The 18,203-nt window shown below is 45.1% G+C and overlaps 1 protein-coding gene across 5 annotated transcripts in view; it reads right to left on the bottom strand.

The window, feature by feature from the left end:
- Window positions 1-18,203, bottom strand: part of LOC136709106 (protein MTSS 1-like) — a 72,647-nt gene that overhangs the window by 10,889 nt on the left and 43,555 nt on the right. For 3 of the 5 annotated variants that reach the window (XM_066684130.1, XM_066684133.1, XM_066684131.1), the window contains 7 exons: window positions 16,528-16,612; window positions 14,646-14,737; window positions 13,751-13,825; window positions 6,259-6,416; window positions 4,053-4,160; window positions 2,816-2,913; window positions 681-891 (listed from right to left, as the gene is read on the bottom strand). In XM_066684130.1, coding sequence (XP_066540227.1) covers window positions 681-891; window positions 2,816-2,913; window positions 4,053-4,160; window positions 6,259-6,416; window positions 13,751-13,825; window positions 14,646-14,737; window positions 16,528-16,612 — 827 coding nt within the window. The remainder of the gene's footprint in view (window positions 1-680; window positions 892-2,815; window positions 2,914-4,052; window positions 4,161-6,258; window positions 6,417-13,750; window positions 13,826-14,645; window positions 14,738-16,527; window positions 16,613-18,203) is intronic. The other 2 variants (XM_066684132.1, XM_066684134.1) reach the window with 1 other exon arrangement.

Genomic DNA, 18,203 nt, shown 5'->3' with positions numbered 1-18,203 from the left:
TTGCTCCTAAATAAATATAATTAGTTGACCGTGGATTGAACTGTAGACTACAAGACATATGTCCTGAAATACAATTATTTTTAAGACCTTAGATATGAAGGACTGATGCAGGACCTGGGGGGCTGTCTCACAGAAAGGGCATAACCAATCTGGTAAGGATTCTTTCTCCTATAGCTTGGGCCTTGGGCAACACTCCTAACATGTTTGTCTAAACCTGTAACATGATTAGACGTTGCTGTGGATAAAATTGCCATAAACGTACATGTAAAACACGTAAATACATCCTACAGTGGTCCAATAACATTGATACCTGACACGTAAACAACACATAAACCAAACCCTGTTTACAACACATAAACCAAACCCTGTTTACAACACATAAACCAAACCCTGTTTGGTTACAGTATCACTCCAATCACAGTAATCAGATAATCATCCAATGAAGCCTGTTTATAGACAGATCCAGATTCGATCACAATGCTGGGTCGTCTACGTCAGGATCATGAGCTAGATCCCAACACACTCCAACGACCAGTGTTTTAACGCTTAATTAATAAACGTTCATACAGACAAGATTGAGATACAGGTCACGTACCAACGCCAAGTGTAGACAGGGCCTTTCAAGCCACCTTTTCTAGAGGCGGTAACTGGAAGTGTCCGAGCTCTGTCCGATCTCTTACCTGAGGGGCAGACTCGGAGGGCATGGGCGAAGGTGACTTGGACTGGAAGGCGTCGTGTGAGATGAAGCCGGAGTCGTGGGAGGAGACGCTGGCGAGGCGGACGGGGGCCTGCTGCGGGAGGGTGGAGCTGCGGTAGCGATAGTGTGGGGAAGGGGAGTGAGAGTGCGAGCCACTGGAGCGCGAGTCACTACTGTTCACACTGTTCAGACTGCTGTTAGAGACAGGAAGGGGGCGGGGCACAGGCAGGAAGTGGGACAAAACAGAGGGGGAGGGAGGGAAGGGAGACCGGGAACCATTAACACTTCACGCAAACTCAATGCAGCAGGCAAAAATAAAGAAGGAACACCAAAACATGACCACAACATGAGGAGTGGAACAAATAAATAAGTGAATAAATCAAAACGGTAAAAGCTTGCCTACAGTTTAATGCTTTAATACCTTGTTCAGTTTTCAGGAAGAGCCCTACAGGGATGGATTATGAACACACACACAGCAGTGAACTTCCCACGAGTGAAAGTCACACTAGCTGCTTTTTTGTTTTTTACTTTTGTCTTATATTCTCTTATTTTTTTCAATTTATGTTTCATTCGCTTTAACTTTGGACAGCACCAGCGTGTGTGAAATACACTCTATAAATAAACCAGCCTACCTTTTTAATGCTTTAACACTGAGAACATTTGAAGACTCTAAAGTCTCTTTGTCAGTGCAGGATCAAACAGTTCTGAACACATGTTCCCACATGGGCACGGTTCAACAGCCCTGTTTCCTCAGCACGGTTAGTGAACTGTGTCGATCGCCGAGCAACCGTTCGGGACGACGATGCGCTTCGCTGATTGGTTCCGCATCTACATCACAGGATTTTTCTTAGGCCCCACCCAACACAGATATAAAGCCTACTTCATCCCTGCAGCTGAAACGAGTCCCCAAAAGATTAAATGGTTTCAGGTAGTACTGATAACAGCGCCGTGAGTTTTCCTTCAGGTTAACAGCCAATCGCTGAAACAGTTCAATAAAGAGAATGGGGAAAACTACAGACTCCAGCAGGGCTTCAAAAGATTGTGTTGGGTGGAGGCTGAGGGGGTTTCAGCTCAGTGCTCAAGTGAATGATCTACAAGAGCCTATTGGGACCTATTGGGACAAGATGCTAATGGGAAAGACCCCATTCGTGTTAATGTGTACATGCTGTAGCTGTGGAAACCAAAGCTTGTATCTCAGTTATATACAAAGGGCAAAGGGTGTCCAAATGTGAAAAATGGCAGGTAATGGAGGATAATGGAGGTTTTATTCCGACAGCAACGTTACACTGAGAATACTTTTAAGAAAAAAAAAACAAATCCATCCATTATCTCCATTTACCAATTTATCAAAGGTCTACACTTCCCTCAGCGTTACTCGAGTTTAACAAAAGATTTCAAATAAGCAGCACTTGTTAAAACTTGTTAAAACCTCTACAGAAGACTAAGAACATGCCACTGATGTAATAAGCGATAATTACTGGGTGCCCTGATTGATAATTTTAGACACTGCTCTAAAATGAGTAGATGGAGCTCTTAAAGCCTCTTCATATCCAGTCAGAGGAGTGTCGCCAAAGCGAAGGGTCTAATGGTGTAATACATCAACATAAAAAGAGAGAGAGAGAGAGAGAGAGAGTACATAAAAACCAGGGAGGTGAGGACGGCTCACCACGGTGTAAATCTACTCTCACCAGTTACAACCTTGTGCACATGGACAATGCAACTGAGCTGACGATCAACAGGGAGCAAAGACACAGCAACGCAGGCATCATCACACAAACCGTTTCTGTAGACAAACAGTTTAACACAACCGTGCACACAGCTGGACACATACAGGGAGGAGGAGGGGGGGGGGCGGTAAGGGCAATCATATCCATAGTCGAGAGGCTAAATATCGTTAAAAACAATGCTTCAGGTTCATGCATTTCATTCAACTTGTAGTTTAGCTACTAATCATTCTTCACCAAATCTGTTAAACCTTGTGATGCAAAAATGAAAGTCTTCAACACTAGGAGGCACTGTAAGCATTGGGAATTAGAATCTGATGCTGTTCTGACCGTTCAGAGCCAATGTTAAACTGCGATTTCAGGCTCTCTAAGAGAAAGTAAGTGAGATGCTCACCTGCACATGCTAGACTTCCTGGACATAGTGGTGCTTGGAGAGGAGGGAGGGGTTTGGTAAGACCAGCTGTAATCAGAACCCTTCAAGTCATGTATGACCTATAAAAACAGGCAAAATTTTAGTTTTATTGCTGCTTTCCATTAAATGAAACATTTCTGAACATAAACAAAAGCTTTAACGTCGACCACGAGCTTCTAGACTTTAACTGTAATGACTGAAACCTAGATGAACGTCATCAATGCTCAAGTTCTTCTAGCTTCTAGAGCCAAACCACATTATAATTAATAATCTTTTAAAAAATGTAAATACTCTAGGCCAGGGGTGCACAACTCCAGTCCTGAAGGGTCGGTATCCAGCAAAGTTTGGTGTTTCTTCTGCTAAAACACAACCCTTAAACCTGTCAATTAACAGATGAGTTGAATCAGGTGTGTGTCAGCAAAGGAATCACCAAACTTTACTGGATACTGGCCCTCCAGGACTGGAGTTGTGCACCCCTGCTCTAGGCATTCTTCAGTGTTCTCACGGAAAACAGAAGAGGCCAAAAAGAAAGAGAAATTTGCGTCAGGACAAAGGCTGTCCTGTAGCTGTAGGTGAAGTTCAAAATAAACTAATTCTGTCCCAGCACTTTCCTAACACAACTGCCATTTTACCACCGTTTTCAAAGTAAAACCATGAAGCTCCTTAATATTCATCAACTATATCTTTAGCTAAAACCCAGAAGACCAAATAGAAAGAGAAATTTGCACCTGGACAATAGCTGTCACAGGCACGGCTTATCTGCCCCTGGACCTTGTACACGCCTGTCAAAGTTTGACAGTTAGTCAAAATATCACGCAAAGGGGGAGTGATTAGTCATCAACTATCCAGTTCTTCCACTCTGACTGTCGACTGCTTTGCACGACCTGCTGGCAACCACAACACTACCGATGACAGAAGACATGTCAGGTGAAATTTGTTTACGCTGGACGACAAAGGGAAGTCTCGGGTACTTATATAAAACAAATCCCTTTCAGTCCCAGTGTAAACAAACTAAACTAAACTAATCCAAAAACACACTGAACTAGGAGACATTCAGGACATACTTAAATACTAGAGGAACACCTGCATTTACATGAAGAGATGTTTTAGATAAATGTTTAGCAGCATTTGGATTGGTTGTCTACGTGGACGTGTAGAGCTGTGTGTTTATCTGGTGGTTAATTCTGCGTTCATGCACTGGACGGGGGTATTAACAAACCTGTTCACTTGCAGGCGGCAATTTGTGGGGGTCCATGGTCAGAGCTTTGAGGTCGTCTGCGATGGTCTGCAGATGGATGATCTCTCCCAGCATGGACATCTCTTCATCCTGATGGACAGATAATAGAAGGTTTCTGTCAGAATACCATGTCTGATATTAGCTGCACAGACAGGTTAGACTACCACCCTGATGTCTACATACTGCAGTGTGTTGCACAGATGCGGCGACCGTGTGACAGCTTTTAATACGTTTAGGTGATGATTAGTTCGAGTTCCAGGTTTCCATCACATCATAAAGCTCATTCTAGTTTGTGAACTCTTTACAATTCAGCAAGTTCCTATGTAAATCAGACCTTTGTGCCGTAACGATCCACGGGTTGCTGTCATGTCTTATATAAGACACTACAGACACGACACTACGATTAATATAAAGTAATACAATACTAGCCTGTTATTTCTCTGGTTTGCCGTAAAGTTTAGTAAAATAGTTCTTGTCTGAAAAGCCAAGGCCGAACCCCAGATGTTTTTCTACACCCTGCGTAGGGCACAGTGTCTGTTATAAAAATATGTTTCTTCACTAACACTGAGCAAAAATTATTTTCATATTCATCTGTTTAATTAGCATCTAATTACTGTCCGTGTTCAGTATTAATAGTTTTATTATCTGTGATGTGCACTATGTACGGTGCTATTTGGGACGCAGCCCAAGCTCCTCTATTGACTGACACAGGCAAACAGTTTACATGACATGGATAAATGGGTCAGGGATCATCCATTCATTATCTGTAACCCTTATGCAGGGTCATGGTGGGTCCAGAGCCTACCTGGAATCATTGGGCACAAGGCAGGAACACACCCTGGAGGGGGCGCCTGTCCTTCACAGGGCAACACAGACACACACACACACATTCACTCACACCTACGGACACTTTTGAGTCACCAATCCACCGACCAATGTGTGTTTTTGGAACCTGGGAGGAAACCCACGCAAACACCGGAAGAACACACCACACTCCTCACAGACAGTCACCCGGAGGAAACCCACGCAGACACAGGGAGAACACACCACACTCCTCACAGACAGTCACCCGGAGGAAACCCACACAGACACAGGGAGAACACACCACACTCCTCACAGTCACCCGGGGGAAACCCACACAGACACAGGGAGAACACACCACACTCCTCACAGACAGTCACTCAGAGGAAACCCACACAGACACAGGGAGAACACACCACACTCCTCACAGACAGTCACCCGGAGGAAACCCACGCAAACACAGGGAGAACACACCACACTCCTCACAGACAGTCACCCGGAGGAAACCCACGCAGACACAGGGAGAACACACCACACTCCTCACAGACAGTCACCCGGAGGAAACCCACGCAGACACAGGGAGAACACACCACACTCCTCACAGACAGTCACCCGGAGGAAACCCACGCAGACACAGGGAGAACATACCACACTCCTCACAGACAGTCACCCGGAGGAAACCCACGCAGACACAGGGAGAACATACCACACTCCTCACAGACAGTCACCCGGAGGAAACCCACGCAGACACAGGGAGAACACACCACACTCCTCACAGACAGTCACCCGGAGGAAACCCACGCAGACACAGGGAGAACACACCAACTCCTGGAGCTGTGTGACTGCGACACCTACCTGCTGTGCCACCGTGACGTGGGTCAGGGATCAATACTTGTTTAATTCTAACATCTAAATGAGCACTAAACATTTTAAAAAGAAACAATAAAACAGTTTGAACCTCACAGTTTGTATTTGAGTTGCGTGTTTGAGTAATGAGCAGCTAAAAAGTCCTGCCTGCTTTTTGCCCTGATTTCTTCACAGTTGCAGGTCACAGTTACAGGTCACTTTAAGTCAAAATGCTGCCTTCGTTGAGGCACTGACAGAGATAACAGCTCAATAAATGCACAGCCCACTGGTGAGTTATTTGTTGCTCTCTATGTATTGTTTAGGTTTAATGTAGATATTCTGATCATTCTACAGGGGTCACAGTCTTCCTAACATGAGTGTACATTACTGTGGCGGATCACTGACAAATTAACCACTGCAGTGGTACCATCTTGAAGCCAAGTAGAGCTTTTAGCTCGTGCTACTGTTTTACAATCTCTTTTACAGAAGCTAGTCCTGGACCAGTGCTGTGTGTGAACTGTATTCGCCTCCGTCTACTCACCACCACAGGCCGGAGCATGCTGACAAAGGTGCAGAACCGCGACCTCTCCTCAATCAGGGCTTTCCGAACTGCCTGTTTCTCAGTCTCCTCCAGCAGCAGGTATTTATCGTTCACGTCCTGCACAGCGCTGTCCAACTGCGGCTGGATGTCCCCTCTCCCTGCAACGTTGTAAAACAGTGCTCACATAAGCAGGTGATTCGTTTCAGAACCTGTCTCAGAGTGAGGCTGCTGAGCCGACTCAAATGATCCACACCAACTCCTGATCACCAAATCACTCCTAGTCCTTTTTAAAGCTTTCTAGAGACTTCTCTACAGATAAAAACCCATCACAACTCCAAACAGGGCACTGCAGCATGCCTCAGGGTGTTTCAGGCGGCTTATTTTCACTCATATTAGTTACTTATACATCAGTGCGCACGTTTTTCTAGTGTTTAACGTTGATCTCCTGCTTCTACAGTATAAACACCTATTTCTCCAAACACTTCCAGTTAAATTTGGTGTGCTTTAACACTCAACACTCATCACAGACATCTACAAAGCCCACCATTTACGGAATCCAATCCAAATCCAAAGCCTTGTCCCTCCAAGAATTTATTAGGCACTCAATATAATGTGTTTCCAGCCTGATACTCTGGTAATGCACCTCCCACGGACACAAACTTTGGTGGAGGACCAGGCCAAATGCTACTTTAGTTAACCATGTGAGATGGAAACACAGGGGGCGCTGTATAATCTCACAACACTGGTTGCCAGACCCTTACTGTTCATTACTGTTGATTGCAAATTGCTCTTTTTTGTTTGAGTGGTATGGGCTATTTATTACATAGAAAATCCACAATAAGCCAAAACATTAAAACCACCGCCTTGTTTCTACACACATTGCTAATCAGCTCCACTGACCATACAGGATACTCCGTTGGTCCTGTAGGGGGCCCCGCCCATAGAAGAACAGAGCAAAATGGCGGACAGCGTAGTATACAGAGCAACAGATGAACTACAGCCTGTGATTGCTGATGCACCTATAGTTATTGGAGCTGAGAGAAAGGAAAATAACTGCAAAAAGATGTGACTGATCAGTGTCGTCATTTTACAGCAGTTCATTCTCTTTCCTCGTTCTGGAAAAACCTCAACGCTCTGGTGCTACTGGGATTCCCTCGGTTTTCCCAAGGCCTCTGTTCCAGGAGTTTATTTTGATGGAAACCAGACTCTGAGACTAAAATAAATAAATAACTAAACAAACAAACAACAAATAATAAATCACCAACGCTGCAAAATTGTCATCAGGAGCTGGTTTGCTGTGCAATGCGATGGACTGCTTTCACTTAAGTGCGACCAAATAAAACCACCATTAAAGTAAAAGACACTTAAAGCCATAGAAGTTGCAAACCACACTGCGGACTGTAATAAATGTGTCATCATCCACAGGCAACACAAGACGTGACACTCGCATGAAATCCTCCTCACTGTTGCAGAGGAAATGCGTTCTGAGCATGACAGGCACATGGGACGTCAGACGAACTGGATCGCCAGATTCACGTGCAACACGGCAGGTGAACGCCAACTGGGAATGGCCAAATCCTCATGCAAACACAACACACAAAGAAAAAGACGTACACTGAACACACAAGGTTGCCACGTCTTCAGGTGCTTGGATTAAAGACTAGGTTTACTGGGTGAAACCTGTTGAAACAGGGACCTGAGGCCAAAGGCATGCTGGCATTATAGGGGACATATGCTCCACTTTCTGGGAGCTGCCTGTGACCAGCTTTGGTCAAAATACCACAACAATCAAACAATCTCCCTCTGTCTAAACAGCCCTGTTCAGAACGGCCGGTTTCAGCGCCTGTTCCTTTAAATGATAATGAGCCGCTCGATGTTCACCCCGCCCCCGAGCGCGAACTCTTTAGCCGTTTTCTCTCGATTTTCTTTCTTCTCCGTTTTTACTCAGTGCTCTTATTTCTTTGTGCTTGTTGTGCCTGCTTTGTTCTGTTTAACCACTGTTTAATGACTTTGCGCTCTCACATAAACGCAGGTCCAGCGCTGTGATTGGACAGACACAGACGAGGGGGTGGGGCAATTCTAAAACCATTCTTCTTTGATGTCAGAAGCAGAGCAAAATCAGAATGGCTCTTTTTATCCTAACGTTTTCTGACTTCAGATCCCAGAAAAGCGACTGGATGGTCTTGTTTCACAGTGTGTGGTTTGGTGGGCTCCAGATCCCCACATTAATGTGGTCATGCACTGAACAAGTGACTTTCTCATAATAATGTCCCATTCAAACGATTGTGAAAATGCGTAAAACGTGCTTAGCACTTTCTCTGCTTTTTAATCGTTTACTTTCAATGTGATACGGTTTAATGTGAAGTTGATTGAGTGGATTATCATAGATACTTGTTAGAGTAGCTGCCTCTATTCTGTTTCTCCTGATGCTGAAGACCCTTATGTTTCTGCTGTATTTAAAAAGCTATAATCTACAACGTCTTACTCATCTACTCAATTAAACAAAAAACACTAGATGCATTGGGAGAACTTGACTACCCACACCCCTCTGTAATTACAACATGTCGGATGGTACAGGAGCCATCTGGATGAGAGTCCAGATGTGGATTTCAAATGAGACAGCTGTGCTGTTACTGAAAGGGAGTGGGAGAATGGGTTAATCTGGGATAATAAACCCAAACGCAGCCCTTCGACTGGGCTTGAAAGACCCCCTCTATGCCAGAAGTAGAGAAGGGTTATCTGTGTAATAGAGGGAAGGATCACGCTCTCCCTATTCATATTTCAACCCCCTTTTCCACGGAAACGAGCAGCCCCTTGCTGTCAGATTCTGCTGTTTATGGAACGCAACTGAAGGCTTTCTCCGACAGCACGAGTTGGGAAATATAGGTCAGAGAGTCCAGACTGGATTTCAGCCTGCTCCAGCTCAGGCCACTGACTCTGATCTTGCGTTCCTGACTCCTAGCCGCTTAACGAAGGCTCATAATGCAAGCCTTTTTTAAAAGTTAATTACAGTAATCCTCATTACAAAGGTTGCGCGAACAGCTTGGGTTATTTCTACGGTTCTCTCCGGACCGGGGTGCGTGCCATATGCCTGCGACTGGGACTTTACACGGCGTGCTTTTATGAGATTATCCTCTGTGGACTGTGTTCACATGAGTGATTTACATTTCGCACGACTGAAGTCTTCTTCCACTTTGACCCCCTGGGGTCAGAAAAACACATCGGCAAGGGTCACGAGCAAACTATCGGCCGTGCTGGAAATCTGCCGAATACCTCTCTCAAAGAGTAGCAGCGGCGTGTGATATTCACATTAACCTCGTGAACGTTTCACGTACACGTCACGCAAGCGAAACTGTGCCCTGCTGCCAAAGGTCGCCGTGTCTTAACCGACTTATCCCTGGAGGCATTGTGACCCCACGAAGTGTAACATCTGTAAAGAAATGATTGGCATTTTCCTGGTTTAGTGAGACCACATAGAAACATCACGCACAGTTGTTTTGGACGTTGTGGATGATATAAATGTCATTAAACGTCCCCTGCTTTAGGGCCATGACCTCCTCATTTCAAGTGCATTTTGGAAAAGAAAAAACATGCAGAAATCTGAATATTTGAAGGTAAACCGATGGAGTGCCTCGTTGCAAACCATTCATTAATTCATCTTCTTTAACCAGTTCGTCTTGATCAGGGTTGTGGTGGGTCTGGAACCTACCAGGAATCATCAGGACCACGCCCTGGACACAGCCGGTCCTACACCAGCATGTCTTATATCTTCAGAAAACAGGGAGTTAATTAAAAGCAACAGTGTGAAGCACTGCTTTGAGACCGAGCACAAATCTAGAGGTTTGGACCTTCGCTGTGAGGACATTTTACGAATTGGACGTCACGGATTTTTAACTGAACATTTCTGGCTCAAACCATGAACTAAAACAGCGGCAGCATGCATCCTGAGGTCTTCTTTTCATTCTGGAAACCAAGATAGAGGACATAGAAGAAGGGAATGCAATATAATTAGGTCACTTTTATCAGAATCCATCTCTCTCTCTCTCTCTCTGACACACATACACACACACTCCTCCTGAGGAATGCAGGGCTTGAAAAATCAGCTCTTTGCTGACCTCTTAATAGGGAAAATGTAGAAACAAGACACAAGGCAAACAGATTCCAACATACCAGGCAGAGGCAGCAACCGCACCACATTGAGGGGGTGGAGATGGGGCGAGAACAAGACTGACTGGACACACAGGCGGGGGACTGAGATGGGGGAAGTCATATGGCGGGCGACAGCCTGACTGGGTCTGGAGGGACCACACACATTCTATCGTACAGTGGGGACAGACACTTACCCCAGGCATCAGCTGCTTAGAACAGGTGCATACCATGATGCAGAGCAGAGGAAAAGAGGAAGGTATTAGAGTTTAGACAGAAATCTTGTGTCGAACACCGTGTGTTTCTCAGGGGCTCTGAGCTGAACTCCTGGTGCAGAAGTATCATGGGCGTCTGTTAGAGAGTTAAACATGCTCGCGTGCGTTCCTCGGGCCATTCACGAAGCACACGTTCGTGTACATGTTTATTATGAATTAAGTTGTGACTAATTCAATTTTAACAATACTATGCAGCCAAAAGTTTGTGGACACCAGCTCGTCCACCATTGTTTCCTAAGGGTTTTAAAAGGTAGTTTGTAACCCTTTGCTCTTAAGAGGATGCTTTACAATAGATTACATTATCGAGGTCAGGTAATGCCACTTTTGTGGGGGGGGGGGGGGGGGGGGGGGCTTTTTACCCCTCTGTCTAACACACGGCATTAACCACGATGATCTTGTTTTCATGTGTCCTAGGCATTCCTTGATACTTCTGCTTGGTTATGGACATCATACAAGCTGCTGAAGCCCATCTGAGCATCTGTGCCACTTAAAGTAGTTGAATTCATTCATTATACGGTGTGTCTACAAACTTTTGGACATATTTTATACAGTGTAATCAGTGTCTGTTTCAGTTTCAGTTCAAACCCAAAACTATCCAGGTCCAACACCCCTCGGCACTGGTAGGAGGGGGTCCTGGCCTGTGGTAGCTTTGGTTAATAACATTTAAACCCACTGTGATATAAAGCTGCAGTGTATAACTCTCCTATATAAAAACCTAGTGAAGGGTTCTACACCGTATTCAAACATGTGAAGTGTACAACCACTGGAAAATTTCCAATCTGTTTAAATGAGTTACTAGTAGCCCATTAATGAGTGTAAGATCACAGGACACATTTGTACGAAAAGGTTAATCATAACCATAGACAAACACTGCTGGGAAAAGTTAAACTAACCACCTTCATTTGTTTAATCTCCCGTCAAAACAGCTATTGATATTAGGGCTGTGCTGAATCGTATCGTCATTATTATTTAGCCGATTAAAAAAAATAATCTATATCATAATAATACTGATATCCTGGATTGTTTATGTAATGACATCGTGCAGTCACCTATAAAATGGCCTACGTTTTTTTACTTGAGTCATTTAGACACAGTGAGCAGAGGCGATTGATCTAAGACTGCAAGGGAAGCTCAGCTTCTACTAAAATGTAAAAAAATAAGTGATCAAATATATACTGTTGTGTACATGTCATTGAATAAATATGCACTACAACGCACTCAACTTTTGTTCAGAATCAGCTTCTTATCACTGGTAAAGACGCGGCTTTCCTCTCAATCATTCCCGCAGCTTCACGGTGCTTTAAACAGTGAGGACACTGAGCGTCCACAGAGTTCAATAGCAAAGCAGCGAAGTGCAGCGAAACGAGACGAGTCATTGGATAAATGTTGGGCTCTGTCCCGCCCATCGGACGCTCAGCGTCTCTGGGGGTCTATGGTGTATCTGGGGGCCTCGGCTGGGGTCACAGAGCATTTTCTTGAAAAGGAACAGAGGGTAGAATTTAAGTATAAATAAATCGACACATTTTACACTGAAAATCGGTTTACGACGTGACGTAGAAACGGATCAACGTCGTAAGTCGAGGACCCCCTATATTTTTCAGTGTTTTGTCATATCGCCAAGAATATCGTTATCGCCTAAATGCCCTGAAACATCGTGATATGATTTTAGGACGTCATCACCCACCCCTGACTCATATATAAAACAACTTTAACTTCTTGTTTTTATTTTGGGGGAGAAAATCAAGCTCCACCCTCACGTCACATCTGATCAAATCCACTGCTCTTCCAGCATGTCCTATGGGACTGAAACTATGTGCAGCTGTAAGAAGCGGAGAATAAAAAGCTATCGGTGGCTCGGCGAACAAAGGGACACCCCAGGGCCAAGACCTAAACATCGCTGAATTTGTTGAACACCTCAAAACCTAAAAGAACCTAAAAATAGAACAATATGTAACTGACTTGAGGCGTTGAGAAATATCCCTGCATATTTTATCCTTTGAAAAACTGAAAGCAAATCTCTCAAAAAGATTGACTACTGTATTAAAATGTATTTAGTTATTATAAATTATTAAAATCATTTGAACTTAATGGTTACTGATGTCTACAAATGTATTAAATGAACAGTGGCCTCTAACATTTAGCACAGTATTATGCAAAACATCCAGAAATATCCTCTGTGAATACAGTGAAGTCACGCTAACACAGTCTGTGAGGCCTGTGCTCCACCCACTGCTACTCTATTCGTATCTTCCGCTCAGTGTGTACCCTGTACTTTACTGTGTACACAGTGAATACAGCTGTCTGGAAAAACAAGTTTATGGAGATTCTAGGCAACACCATAATTATGTTTTGTGTATGTTCCATTGTGGAGAGGGGCACCTGAACCAGAGAACACACATTTAATCAGCAAATCTGGACCGGACGGGATTTTAAAGATGGACTACACCACAGCCTCAGAAACACACTGAATAAAAGAATTTGGAAGGAAAAGCAAGCCAGATGTGTTTACGCTGAATGACACAATATCAGTAATCTCTCTCTCTCTCTCTCTCTGTGACTGGAGGCAGATTAGCCCTAGCTTCGTTATGCACATCATTCCATGAAATACAATTACACAGTGGTGACGTCCGCTCTCATGAGCAGGGATTGCATAATGGGAAACACACACAGGATTAAGTTTAACTGTTCAGAAGTCATGGTCAGTATTGTTTGGAGCTATGCACACAGTACCAGCGATAGCACTATCTCCGCTACTCTACCCAGCTGCAGATACTTTGCATTATTACCATGTGATCTTATGTAACAGACATACATTCATTCACTGCACTGACATCAAAACTGTAGAGCAGAAGCCTGATCTAACACTCCTCAGCTGTTCCACAGATTCCAGTGCAGTGCTGGGAGATGAGCACTGCACAGAGGACTGCACAGTTGTTGTTGTTGTTATGTAACCTTCAGTTCAGGGTCCAGATTTAAGGCCAATATTGGCCCCAACAGACTCAAGTTCACCCACAGTGACGTCACCAAGCCATCCTCCCACAAAAGAACGGAGGCAAACGGACGGAGGTTACCTTTCTTCGCTTTCTTCTGCAGCTTCAGCGTGTCTGAGGACTTCTTCTTGATCTCCTGCCTGGCCTTCTTATATTCTGAATTATAACGAGACAAAGACGACTTAAACAGCTTATTTTTTTACATACGAACTTTACAATAAGTCTATTTTATTAACCCATAAGAGCCCAGACAAAACGGGTAAAAGAAACAACATGGATCAGGTTTTTTGTGGGGGTTAAAATCCCAGTGTAACAAACTCAATTTGTTTTGCAACTTGTGTTTCAACCTTTTGTTCTTGAAACGGGATCAGAATGTTTCGTATTTATTAACGTAGACCAGTTAACGAAAGCATTTGAACTGTTAAAAATATTGGAACATACCTTTGAGGAACAACATGCTTTAAAAAGACACATTTCTATGGTCTCCATGTTCTCACCAAGTACACTGTCCTACTGTAAATGAGGTCACGCGTAAACAAATTCACAAGCGGTCATGTGACCGCATCCAGTAAATGTGTCACTTAGGGACATCACGGTTAGCGAAGGATGAAGCTGTGTTCCATGGTCATAAAGTTTTTAGCGAGTTTTCAGCCGACGTTTCCTCTGAAATCACGTGTATGAACGTCGAGTCGAACCCTCTACTCTTCTGAGAAGGCTTTACACTAGCGAGAACATGACTGGCTTATTACTTGGAACTAATTACATGAGTCTTTTGGAGAGCTGCATGTACAGTCTTCGTTAAAGGACAACAAACATCATTATGACAAGCAACCAGCTCCATAAAGAGCTGCTGAATTTGTTGCCCATTGAGTTACGCAACTGGCGAGTGCCACCACTAGGTTCTTTGTTACGAAAGGTTAAGACGCACTGAAAGGTTGTGCTAATGCTTCTTCACGGGGGAGTCATCCCTTCTCACCCTTTGCATGGTCCTTGTCCAGGGTGTTGGCTCCTCTTTTCCAGTCCTCCAGCTGCTCCTGCAGAGGATTGATCAGGCAATCGATGAACACCCTGGAAGCCAAGAAAAACCAAACACAGGCTTTATTTGGTCATACGTTAGAAACACAGCTCCGGACACTTATTTCCTGGTGAACACTTTCTCACTAGGTCTTAATCCCAGCGATTAATTAACGCAGACACAAAATAATGTATTTTACAACTGTATTTCAAAGTTTTGCCTCACAGCATGGAAAACTGGACAGCCACGGGTTCTCTACACCAGCAGATTTGTTTGCCTTGGTCCGAGTTAATCATTCACTCCTTTCCTTCATTTCTCAGGGCTTGCAGAGGGCCCAGGAGCAGCTGAGAAAGGCGGCGTTAAATTTAGCCTCTCGTCTGCGTTTGCTCTTTCCGAGGCCGTGCTAAGGAATCCGACGACTTGACCACAAACTGCTGATTTACAGCACAGTTAAAGAGAACTTCCAAAACGTCTCCTCAAATTAGAGTTCCTGAGCATGTGCGCTACAGAGCGTGGAGCTCGGGGGCCAAGCCGACCCAGACGGCCTATGTTTGGCCACTGCAGTCCAAGATGACCTTGTTCTAGCGGCTGCAGGAAAGACAGGAGACACGGATGACTCCTGTGAACCGGAATTTAGTTTAACAAACCCGGAGTAATGTTTGAATGAGGAAGTGTGTTATTCAAAGCATGTGGAGACTGTGTGTGATGAGTTAGATACAGATAGTGTCATGCTAGTAGTAAAGCCACAGTTGAGCTGCAGTGGTGTGGGTTTCGACTGAAGGGAAAGTAACTGAATGAAGAAGTAGTTGTAGAGCAGTGGTCACCAACGTTTAGTGTGTCCCCATTACCTCACCTTACTTCATTAATGTACAGCTGAGTGTGGGCAGGGCAGCACAGTGGCGCAGCAAGTAGTGTCGCAGTCACACAGCTCCAGGGGTCTGGAGGTTGTGGGTTCGATTCCCGCTCCGGGTGACTGTCTGTGAGGAGTGTGGTGTGTTCTCCCTGTGTCTGCGTGGGTTTCCTCTGGGTCACTGTCTGAGGAGTGTGGTGTGTTCTCCCTGTGTCTGCGTGGGTTTCCTCTGGGTGACTGTCTGTGAGGAGTGTGGTGTGTTCTCTCTGTGTCCGCGTGGGTTTCCTCCAGGTGCTCCGGTTTCCTCCCACAGTCCAAAAACACACGTTGGTAGGTGGATTGGCGACTCAAAAGTGTCCGTAGGTGTGAGTGAATGTGTGTGTGCCTGTGTTGCCTTGTGAAGGACTGGGGCCCCCTCCAGGGTGTATTCCTGCCTTGCGCCCAATGATTCCAGGTAGACTCTGGACCCACCGCCGTGATTTATTGCGATCGTCTCTCATGGCCTTGGAAAACGACCTGTCGATCGTGATCGCGGCTAAACTGTGATCCTCTCTGCACCTCTGCCAAAAAGTGTTCTAGATTTCATTAGATCTATTTTATTTGCGAATCTGCATGTTGGGTCATAGTAAAGGATGTATGCCTTTGGTCATCAGTCTTGATCCTGGTATCTACCTGCTCCTCGAAGCATAATGTATTTCCTCCTGAAAACACCCCCAGTTCAGTTCACAACAGGTTTGTTTAATTAGTAAATGAATTGAGTAAGGTTTGTTGTATCAGGGCAAACACTAACGGTGTTGAGTACAGATGCTCCAGGAACCTGACGCATGTCTTTGTACCTCTGTAGCTCTCAGTGTGATGGACATGTGAGTGCGCTGGGCTCCCCAGGTGAATACAGACAGGAGGGTGATGTTATTTCACACATGAATTCATACTCTTTAGAAAGAATAATAAACGCTAGCAGCGTGTGGCTAATAGCGAGGAGGGAATGCTTACAGTGAAAACTGCCGCAGCTTGGCTTCAATGCTCCTGTGTCTCATGCACATCCTGGTGAGAGCGGAGCCGATATCTCTGGTGCCACCTGCAAAGAAATAAAGTGGAAAATCATTGGATTTTCATGGATCATGGATTGGTATGAACTCCAGATATTGCAAATTAACGTACACACATTTCATAATATATCTCCTTTAAAACATTAAAGCATCATAGATGCCTGAGAAGGAACAAATCCCTGCCAAAATGCTAAGCCTTCGCAGCACGCTGCCAACATTGACACTAGTGTCCCAAACAGAATCGTAAGGAGGTAAGAGCTTGGGACAGACCAGTGTGACACCTCCCTGCTACTGTGGGATCCCAGTGAAAAACACACAGCCTATGACCTCATCGCTACGCCCAAGGGAGGGCACGGAGCTTCCTAAAATTGCTTGACAAATTCTCCTCAGGGGAGCCTCCACAAAAGAGCTCACTTTGAGAAGAGACCATAAAAAAGGAGAGAGAGAAAAGCATCTCAAGCAGCTGGACGAGCGGCGGAGGCGCAGACGCAGACGTTGTCCTGACAGGGACTCCCTCCCATGCTATTGTCCACATGCCCCAGTGCTTTATGAGCTCATAACCCATACATACAGGCTTCATAAGTCTAGCTTTAACCTTTTCTCCCCCACTCAGCCTGGCAGCTATTCAAATAAAGGAGACTCCATGTGTGGTGGAATGTGCTGAAAGGCTGATGGCTCATAACCCTTGTTTGGGGTGGGGGGGGGGGCAGTGCATTACCGTTAGAAATATGTAATGGCAACTTATTTAACCATAAACACATCTGTAGATTCTTCCACACTGTTTACCACATGGACTGTGTAGGGAAACCATAGCAACCGGAGGAAACCCGTGCAAACACAGGGAGAACCAAAAACACAGAGGATCAATGCCAGGACTTCAGGACCCTGGGTCTGTGCAGCTGTGGCACTAACTGCAGCCCCGTTGTGCCGTTCTGGGATTGAAGAATGTAGTGATCCAGACTGCCACTGAGTTGGGAGTTAGCTGCTTTTTATTGGTCTAAATCCTCTCGAGGGACCCGGGGGTTACAGGCCTGTCACTTGTTTATATGCCTTTCGAAAATGCATAAGGAAAAATATAAACCTTTGTGTGGTCCATGAAAGACCAGATCACTGATCTAAAGAGATCAAATGCAGATCCCAGATGAGATCCCAGCCCAGGAGCTGTAGTCATTTTAGTGGCCAAAGTCATTCCAGACACGGAGGCCAAGTCAGAGAGGCCCCCTCAGACAGAGGGCATCGACGCTGCCAGCCTCTGCCTTTGTGACTCGGGAGCTGTCTGAAAGAGCTCTGTATGATTGACACCGCTGGCTGAGCCCCCCCGCTCTGCTGCAGCCGCGCTCGGCAATAGCAGTGAATGTGCAGCTCTGCTGGAAGTGACTTTTAATCTCTCTCGAATGTGACTAACTGCCTTTGTAGTGCCACTTGTTGGGAAAGTTGAGCAAGATGGAGAGGTTCATTTAGAGACGAGTCCCCGATCCCCCTCCCCAGACAGAGGCCCAGTTCCACTCTGAGGAACATGGATCCCTCCAAAAAAACATATTATAAATGCTCCGTTGAGCGTTGTTCTTAGGTTTTTGTGTCTTAGAGCTTTGGGATGATCAAATTCTACATTGTCAAATC

Source organism: Hoplias malabaricus, chromosome 10 (assembly GCF_029633855.1).
Source record: "Hoplias malabaricus isolate fHopMal1 chromosome 10, fHopMal1.hap1, whole genome shotgun sequence".
NCBI lineage: Eukaryota > Metazoa > Chordata > Actinopteri > Characiformes > Erythrinidae > Hoplias > Hoplias malabaricus.
The sequence above is the reverse complement of the archived record's forward strand: the minus strand, read 5'-3'. Positions and strand labels throughout refer to the sequence as shown.